The 10,000-nt window shown below is 41.1% G+C and overlaps 1 protein-coding gene across 1 annotated transcript in view; it reads left to right on the top strand.

Annotated features, from left to right (window-relative positions):
* The window catches only part of LOC307255458 (nuclear receptor coactivator 2-like), a gene marked incomplete at both ends in the record, with an annotated part of 42,257 nt that overhangs the window by 24,997 nt on the left and 7,260 nt on the right, over nt 1-10,000 (top strand). Inside the window, 8 exons of the mRNA XM_080034142.1 lie at nt 1-331; nt 1,420-1,607; nt 4,037-4,271; nt 5,378-5,614; nt 6,126-6,302; nt 6,756-6,864; nt 7,216-7,375; nt 8,110-8,403. The exon at nt 1-331 is cut by the window's left edge and continues 706 nt beyond it. Coding sequence (XP_079890268.1) covers nt 1-331; nt 1,420-1,607; nt 4,037-4,271; nt 5,378-5,614; nt 6,126-6,302; nt 6,756-6,864; nt 7,216-7,375; nt 8,110-8,403 — 1,731 coding nt within the window. The remainder of the gene's footprint in view (nt 332-1,419; nt 1,608-4,036; nt 4,272-5,377; nt 5,615-6,125; nt 6,303-6,755; nt 6,865-7,215; nt 7,376-8,109; nt 8,404-10,000) is intronic.

The raw sequence follows: 10,000 nt of genomic DNA, 5'->3' as shown, positions 1-10,000 counted from the left end.
GATAGCGGAACCTTGGATGACGCTTCAAATCATCTTCTGAACACAAAAGGACACACCAAACTTCTCCAGCTACTCACAACAAAACTAGAACCATCTGATTCGTGCTCTTCGCCACCTATGGGTGACGATGTGAACTGCAAAGACCATTTGGGTGGCTGTGGGGGGGCCGGTGGGCTAAACAACCACTCAACATCGCTAAAGGAAAAGCACAAAATCCTCCATAGGCTTCTACAGAACAGCACGTCACCTGTGGAGTTGGCTAAGCTAACGGCAGAAGCTACTGGAAAAGATCCAATCGGACAAGAGGCAGAAAACAATATGGCCGCCCAAGGTGAAATGTCTCACGCATCTTTCTAAACACACACACATACACACACACACACACTCACTCACTCACACACACACACACACGCACACACACACACACACACACACACACACACACACACACACACACACACACACACACACACACACTGCATCTCTATTGATATACAGACACAATGAAATGCTGTTCCATGTCTCATATACAGCTCCGGAAAAAAATAAGAGACCAGTCTGGATTTTTCTTAAATCTTCATCTCTACATTACTTAAAGCTGGGGTGGAGGATTTGGGGAGAAAATGGCAGTTGGGATAGAGATTTGAATCCAAATACCTCAACCGCTCCACTTGTTCTCTTTGGTCCCTCCCCCTATGGTCCCTCCCTGACACGCTCTACACCAACAAAGTCGTGCCAAAGTGAATGGACAGTCCCAACAGCCAATAAGAACAGAGAATCGGAGCCTCGCTCTGATTGGTCAAAGTGTCAGCTCATGTTAACTTTGACCAATCAGAAATCATATACCCCAGCTTTAATGAAAATGCTCTTAATGACAAAAAATGTATTGAAATTTGGTAGAAATATTTTCAGTAGTTTATATTATAAAGCCAAAATGTTCATTCTACTCAAACATATGCCTATACAGAGTACAACGAGAGACACTGAACATTTGGAGTGGTCTCTTAATTGTTTCCAGAGCTGTAAATATAAGGCGCTCCTGGATAATTTAACAATTTTGGTTATAGCTACAAATGTGCAATATTTCACCCGTGAAGTTTGCCATGTTCTGCAATGAACTACCGATCTAAATAAAGGGAGAATAAAATTAATGAATTGAGGCGGGTATTTCTAGTTTTATTGTTTATTATATATCTTAATGTTTATTTTACTATGTTATGTGTTGAACTACCTATTTCCTTGTCAAGTGCAAGTGATTGTCAGTGTAATCTAAAAAACTCATATAGCCTAACTTGACACTCCTTATATTATATATTATAGTTTTTTTTCCATGCGGTCTTGATGGTTTTTGAATTTGACCATGTTATGTGATGAACTACCAACCCCCCCCCTTAACCCTGTTGTTATTGTTCCCTTAAGGTGAAGTGTGCATAAAACAGGAGCCGGGGAGTCCCAAGAAGAAAGACAACGCGCTCCTTCGCTACCTGTTGGACCGGGACGATAATGGAATCCTGGACAAAGCGATCAAGATGGAACCCGGGGAAGGACCCAAGATCTCCAACATCAAGACGGAGAAACAGGAACCAGGTTACAACATGGCGGAACAGGTCAGTGTGGTGTTGGTGTTAACGATAAAGTTTTTTTTTTTTTTTTTTTTGGCATTTTCAAGCTTTATTAGACAGTACAGAGTTGAAATGGGGAGACAGAGACAGAGAGAGAGAGAGAGGGGGGGGGGGGATGACCTGCAGTAAAGGTCCACGGGTCGGATTTGAACCCGCGACCACTGCAACGAAGGCCGGAAACGATATGGTATCGTCTAATCCCACATATGTAGTAAACGCTAAATTTCCCACACTAATATTCACAGTGCCATCTACGTTTTGAATAGTATGTATGAACTAGCAGAGATAGCTGATTAAGGCCAGTGTGCTGTTGTTAACGATAATGTTTTAAAGGAATACTTCATCCATACGGAACCGGCGTTCTATCATTATAAAATCACTATTATAATATAATGAATGAGGTTTTTCTTCCCTCAGTCTTCCCTTGGCCCAGCTGTCCTGTTAATCCTAACCCTACATTTTTACTAGGGTGATGTCAGACTAGTAAAAAAATCATCTACGTTTTTCAATGTTATGTATGAACTAGCAGAGATGGCTATTCTAGGCACAATGCCAGAACCTTTCCAAAGTTGAGTATAACATAGTTACCGATGGCAACAGAGGATATTTGATCATACACTGCGTTAACAAAGACATTAGCTCGACATGGCTAAGGTTAGCCACATCGTAAAGGTTGGGACGATATGTCCGTTACATTCCTATTTTAAATGTTGCCCTTGATGTGTCCACTGTGTGTGTGTGTGTGCGCGTGTGTGTGTGCGTGTGTGTGTGTGTGTGCGAGAGAGAGAGAGAGTTTATGTGTGTGTGTGTGTGTGTGTCTGTCTGTCTGTCCGTCTATATGTGTGTGTGTGTGTGTGTGTGTGTCTGTCTGTCTGTCCGTCTATGTGTGTGTGTGTGTGCCTGTCTGTCTGTCTGTCTGTCTGTCCGTCTATGTGCGTGTGTGTGTGTTTGTGTGTGTGTGTGCGTACGTGTGTGTCTGTCCGTCTATGTGTATGTGTGTGTGTGTGTGTGCGTGTGCGTGTGTGTGCGTGTGTGTGTGTGTGTGTGTGTGTGTGTGTGTGTGTCTGTGTGTGTGTGTGTGTGTGTGTGTGCATATCCACTCTGGCCAAACAGAGCTGTGACTGTGTGTCGTACTGTACAGCATCACACATGACCTCATTAGTGCCGGCAGTTTATTTTTAGATCCTCCTCTATTCATCAGCCAAAGGGCCGGAGGAGACCAGTGCTGTGTGTGTGTGTGTGTGTGTGTGTGTGTGTGTGTGTGTGTGTGTGTGTGGGTGTACATGCATGTGTGTGTGTGTGTGTCTGTCTGTGTGTGGGTGTAAGTGTGTGTGTGTGTGTGTGTGTGTGTGTGTGTGTGTGTGTGTGGGTGTCTGTGTGTCTGTGTGTTTGTGTGTGTGTGTCTGTGTGTGTGTGTGTGTGTGTGTGTGTGTGTGTGTGTGTGGTGGGTCAAATTACACTGTAACACTGAAAGGGGGTTTCAGTGTCTTTCAAAGTAATCGTCATAAGTGAATAAGCAAATTTATGTTTCGCCTAATTTTTCTTCTGATGATCATAAATTACATGTTACAGCAAATGAGACCATCAGTGCAAAGAATGCTCATATATGTCCATAGTTCTGCATATTTTGGACCAAGGCCTAGTGCCGCCATCTTGAAAGTGTCATAGTTGGAATGTCATCAGGTGCATTGTTTAAAATTTAGAATTGTTCTTGTCCTTGAAGGCCTCTGTAGCTTCTGTTATTATTCTAAAGGGTTGGGGTTACCCAGGGAGTGTTGCATTCTAGAACTTTCTTGATGATCTCATATTACACACTGCACCTTTAAAAAATTTTCTTATCTTGGTTTCTGAACAAAAAGCTTCCTCCTTTGTTGGTAGAAATATAATTGAATTGCCATCTAAATATATATAAACATTATGGTCCTTCATGTATGGTTCTACTGCACAATGACAAACAAAGAAAATTATATTTTTCTATTCTGATGTTGGTTTATAAAGCACTAAATGGTTTAGCGCCAAAATACATTACTGATCTGCTGATACGTTATGAACCGTCCAGAGCCCTTAGGTCGTCTGGGACAGGTTTACTTACAGTCCCAACAGTTAGGACTAAACGAGGAGAAGCAGCTTTTAGTTTTTATGCACCAAATATCTAGAACAAACTCCCAGAAAACTTGAGGTCTGCTGCAACCCTCAGTTCTTTTAAATCAAGTCTGAAGACTTTTCTGTTTCCATTTTAACCTGTACTTTTTATTTTATTTAAATGTTGTACTTCTTTTCATTCGCTTTTAAATGTCTTCTAATGTGTTTTATGTATTTTAATCTTGCCCCTGTAAAGCACTTTGAGTGGCCTTGTGTTTGAATTGTGCTATAGAAATAAACTTGCCTTGCCTTGCCTTGCCTATTCTCTTCAGACCAGTGAGTTGGAGGACTTGCTAGAGGACCTACAGAGTAACAGCCAGCAGCAGCAGCATCAGTTTGAGGGCCAGCCATCGCTAAGACGACCGGCCTCCTCCTCCTCTTCCTCTGTCTCCGCTCAGCCCGGCTCCTCTGACAAACAGACCATAATAAGCAACATTCTGCAGATGGCCGACAGCAACCACAGCCCAACACACCAGCACCGAGGCTTCAACCCCATCAGCCCTGCAGGTACGATAACAATGCTGTGTTTGCGCAAAAAAAATAAAAAATTTACAGGGACATATTTTGAGATATTTTTGGTCTATTTTGCTTTCATAATATGTCTTCTTTCAAATTATTATAGATGAAAAGTCCAAAAAATACACTAAGGTGTTTATCTGACTATTATTGTACCTGCTGGGCTTTAATCCTATCAGTCCTGCAGGTAGGACCAAAGAAATTTGTATTTTTTTTCAAGCACTGGACATTAAAAAAAAATAAAAAATTGTCTGATTTTTCCTCCGATGATCATTATAATCATGTCAGTCCGCAATCATGCGGTCAGAAAAAATATAGTTTTATAACAAATGAGAAAAACAGAACTAAGCAATTTTTATATCATCTTTATATGGCCAATTTAAACAGACTATCCTGGATCTGCCAAACTCTACTTGTAACTGTTTTAATTAGACTATATTGTACTTTATGCCTTTTAATTGCTGCCACTCTTCACCACTTTGTAAATGTTTCAATTGTTTTTTTTTTCTCTTCTCTTCACTTTTTGTGTATTTGATATATTTGCATTGAATATTTTGTATGTATTGTTGTTTTCAATTTATTTTGAACTCGACATCATTGTAAATGAGGGTCACCCCTCAATTGGTCTCTCGAGGATAAATAAAAGTTAAATGAAAAAAAATGAAATGAAAAAAATATGGAACTTTGAGTCCAGAATAAAGTAATCATTCAAATATTAAAGGTGCAGTGTGTAATATGACATCATCAAGAAAGTTCTAGAATGCAACGCTCCCTGGGTAACCCCAACCCTTTAGAATAATAACAGAAGCTACAGTGGCCTTCAAGGACAAGAACAATTCTAAATTCTAAACAATGCACCTGATGACATTCCAACCAACATGGATTCCTCCATAAGACCTGCCTGCTCAATGTACACAATGTAATATTAATATTTGTAATTCTCCGCTCAGGAGGATAATTCAGATTATTGGCAGAGGTGATTTTACACCAATGAGGACATATTGATGAATGAGGATATTGATTTTAGCTGATAAATTACTTCAAATGTTACACAGTGTCCCTTTAAAAATAAAATAAAACTGTCTTCCTCCCCGTAGGTTTTAATGGCAGCAGGCCTGAGCAGTGTGGTCGTGTCGTGGCCCCCGTCCGGAGAACGTCAGTGGACGGTGGAATCGGCCCGAACCCAAACACCGGGCGGCCATTCCCCCCCCAGCACCGCACCAGCAGCCCATACACGTTACTACAGCAACAGCAGCAGCAGCAGCAGCAGCAGCAGCAGCAAAGCATGATGGGAACTCACCCAGGCATGGCAAACCAGGCTATGGGCAATCCAGGTCTGTTAGGAAATATAACAGTGTCTGTCTGTCTGTCTGTCTGTCTGTCTGTCTGTCTGTCTGTCTGTCTGTCTGTCTGTCTGTCTGTCTGTCTGTCTGTCTGTCTGTCTGTCTGCCTGCCTGTCTGTCTGTCTGTCTGTCTGTCTGTCTGTCTGTCTGTCTGTCTGCTTGTCTGTCTGTCTGTCTGTCTGTCTGCCTAATCTGGAAAATAAATAGTATCTCATCAGTCCTGCCTAAAATTATTGTTAATGTTAATTTCTAATAATCTTCCAAAAGCTTTTCTACTGTCTGTTAGAAACAAAAATGCACAATCCACAAAATACTGTTCATGACTAATGTATCTAATTATGTGATGTGTTTTCATACATACTACATGCAAGCCACAATAAAAGGATGTATGATTAATTTGTAAAATAAAAAATGTCCTTCCCTCTCTGCCTAAAAGTATTGCTGATGACTTCTTTCTACTGTAATTTTTCTAATTATCTGATTTATTTTGTTTTTAAACCAGGTATGCATGGTGGTGGTTCTATGCGCGGAGGCCCCATGCAGCAGGGCTGGTCTCCCCAGGGAGGAGGCCCTATGATGGGCCAGAGTGTGGGAGTGGGGCGCATGGTCCCCAACATGAACACAGCCAGAGGTCATCCCGGAGCCAGAGGAATGGTCAATATGCAGATGATGGGCAACGGTGAGAATTTTGAATTTTTTTTTAAAGGCCGAAAAGCTGAAATTGTTTCATTCAATGGGCTGCTGTGGTGAAGTGTGTAGGGCGGTCGTCCACTGGTTTACAGGGTCGGTTGTTCGATCCCCCGTCTCCCCGTCACATGTCCAAGTGTCCCTGGGCAAAGAGACACTGAACCCCAAATTGCTACCGATAGTTAGCTTGCACCCTGCGTGGTAGCTGCTGCTGCTATCGGTGTGAACGTGTGTGTGATTGGGTGAATGTGTACAAAACAATGTAAAGCGCTTTGGGTCTGTGAAAAACCAGCGAAAAGCGCTATATATAAGTGGAGATCATTTACCATTCATTCATACATACACTTGTGTAAGTGAATTATGGCTGTATCGGCCCCAGATACCAATTTTGGTTTGGAGTGGATCTGATCTCCATGTTTTATCTGCTTCTTTATTTCTGTGTCAGAGATGGAGATGGGTAACCAGGTCTACGCTCAACACCAAGTCCCGCCCAATCAGACGGCACCGTGGCCCGACCGAATCATAACAATGGATCACTATGGAAACCAAAGCAGGTACGGCAATTCACTTCACCCCTAAAGCATACTAACCCTGCGTTCCAAATCGTATACAGCATACTACAGCTGACCATAAAAATAGCTTGTAGTATGTTACAAAATACTGAATATTTCGTCGTAACCTCGCACATTAAACTTGACTCTCTTGCTTATATCCTTTGTATTACTATATGTTCTATCAGTCGATGTGACGTAACTTTCGCTGCGCTGTTGTCTTGTGTAACTGTAAAGATGTTTTACATTTAAAAAAAAATAAAAAATTAACTGAGCAGTTTCCGATGTGGGTTTTTGTCTGGACCCCTTAATTCTTATGTGCCAATAACATCAATAACCCATGTTCCCATGCAGGCCAGCGTACAGCAGTGATGGGATGGGGTGCTGTGTGTCGGGTCATGAGGGCCAGCCTGACGAAGGGGCTCTGCTCAGCCAGCTCTGCTCCGTTCTGAAGGACTATGAAGGACTGGAGGAAATAGACAAGATGCTGGGGATCCCAACCCTGGCCGGACAGGTTAGATACTACACACTGACATTACGAATTAGGTGACACATCATTTGAGCCATATGTCTATCTAATAGATTGTCATTTGGAAAATTCAATAAACAAAGTGTTAAAAAAAGTATAAGAATCAGCTGGTGGGGAACAATAAGAAATCACTATAAAATGTACTGCCCTTTAAGGCAGGGGTCTCCAACCTTTCTTTATCTGAGAGCTACTGAAAAAATGAAAGTGGCCAAGAGCTACTTGCATCTCTTCACTTGTATTCATGTACCTAGCACACATCAGCTGAATTAAGCTACTGTCTGTATGCGTGTGAAACTGCATTACCCAATGCTTATCAAAAATCTTAACTTCATAAAAGGTGTGATATTTTTTCCATATAATAGATGTTGGGTTGGCTGTAAGATTTTTTAGTTTTTAGTAATTCTGAGCCAATCAGAGCAGACTGGGCTTTTTAAAAGGCGTTTCAGACTGACTCTAAAGAGAGGAGATTCATGGCACTGTGTGAGAAATATTAAACGTTTCTTTAGCAGGTCAGCAGGAAAACACTTTCTAGTAATAAACCCAAATTACAATTTTAAACCTTAAAATGAGCATAACGAATATTTTACCTTTAATTCTCCCTGTAGTTGTGTGTTTTTTTGTATAAACTTGTTGTCACTGTAAATAAGGGGAAACTGTGTCTTTTGAGTGAAAATAAAGGTTATTGTAATAAATTCAATGGAAATCATTTCACCCTCCAGAGCCCTCACCCAGACCAGGACCAGTACCTCAGCTCTGACCCGGGCATGAAGCCTCTCCTGTACACCCAGCAGCACTACGGCGCCCCGCCCAGCTATGACTCAGGCTACCACAGTCTGAGCGCTCACATGGGGCCGCAGCAGCAGCAGCGCATGGGCCCCGCCGGTTACCCTCCTATGATGCGCATGCCCGGGACCATGGGGCCCAGGCCGGTCGGGATGAGGCCCAATACAGGGGTCCCACCCCAGCCCAATAACCTCAGACTACAGCTGCAACACAGGCTGCAGTCTCAACTGGTAGGTGGTGACACATTTTATTTTAAATGTTTTATTTTTTTTTAGATATTTTTTACATTGTTTTGACAGTTGAAGATTATAAATATATAGTTGAAATGGGGGTAGAGAGGGGGATGACATGCAGAGAACAAACAAGGAGTACCGCATTAACCCAATAACCTGAAACTACAACTACAGCACAGGCTACAATCACAACTGGTAGGTGGGGACACATTTTTATTATTATTATTTTTTTATATATCATTTTTTTTAATATTTTTTTTTATATATTTTACCTTTTATTGAAAGTTGAAGGTAAAACTATATACAATTTAGTAGAAATGGGGGTATAGAGGGGTTTGGGGGGGGGGGGTGACATATAGAGAACAGCTGTAACAAGGACTGAGCCTCAAATGGTAAGTGCTGTACCCACACCACCTCATCCGGGATTTTCTTGTGTACTCAATATCTCATGAACATGTTGATAGATTTTCTTCAAAGTTTGCATATGGGCCTATCTAATAACACGGGTGAACTGATTGGATTTCGGAGGTCAAAGGTCACCGTGACCTCATGCCTCATCAACGCTATCCCTGCGTTCAAATGCATACTTCCCTACTATTTAGTATGTCAGAAAAAAGATTTAGGATGTCCCAATACATGCAAGCACTCCTGTGGCTCTAAAACTCTTCTGTACTTAAGTAGTGTAGTAAAAAGAAAAAGTATGTGATTTGGAACGCAGGGTATATTTAAAAAAAAATAAAAAATTGAGGACTTCTTTTTCAAATTTGGCTCAAACCCAAACTTGGCCTGGAGGATGACCTGGAATAGACATTTGACTCAAAAGTCACTAAAAAGTCACCGCGACCTTCCATAGTGTGAGGTCTCAGTGACCTTGTACCATAGTGTAGCTTTTTAGGAGCTTTACCTTCTTTGAACCTGCAGTGTGTAGAATTTTGGGTTTTATTTCCTAGCAGATTTTGTAGAAAGTAATTATAATATCCATAAGTACATTTAATTTAGTGCATAATAGCTGAAAAAAAAGTTTTTAATTATTGTTTTTTCCCTTAGAAAGGGTCTCATATATGTCCATATTTCTGTATATTTTGGACCAAGGCCTAGTGCCGCCATCTTGAAAGTGTCATAGTTGGAATGTCATCAGGTGCATTGTTTAAAATTTAGAATTGTTCTTGTCCTTGAAGGCCACTGTAGCTTCTGTTATTATTAGAAAGGGGTGGAGTTACCCAGGGAGCGTTGCATTCTAGAACTTTCTAGAACTTTCTTGATGATGTCATATTACACACTGCACCTTTAAAGCATTAGGTTATCACCACTGGACTTTCACCACAAGCTATTGAATGCCTTGCGTCCTTAGTAGCGACTAGTTAAAAGCATTTTTTTGTTGCTTTATTAGACAGTTTGAAGAGACAGAGATGAAATGGGGCAGAGAGGGGAATGACATTTCATTTATTTTTCGTTTAACCTTTATTTATACTCGAAAGATCAGTTGAGGTGTGAGGTGTGTCCCTCATTTACAATAATGTCGAGTCAAACAAATCAAAAAAATCAAATCAGTTTTATTTGTATAGCCCAAAATCACAAATACATTTGCCTCAGT

This window comes from Ammodytes marinus (assembly GCF_949987685.1).
Source record: "Ammodytes marinus genome assembly, chromosome: 9".
NCBI classification, from domain to species: Eukaryota; Metazoa; Chordata; class Actinopteri; order Uranoscopiformes; family Ammodytidae; genus Ammodytes; species Ammodytes marinus.
This window is presented reverse-complemented; position numbering and strand designations above follow the sequence as displayed.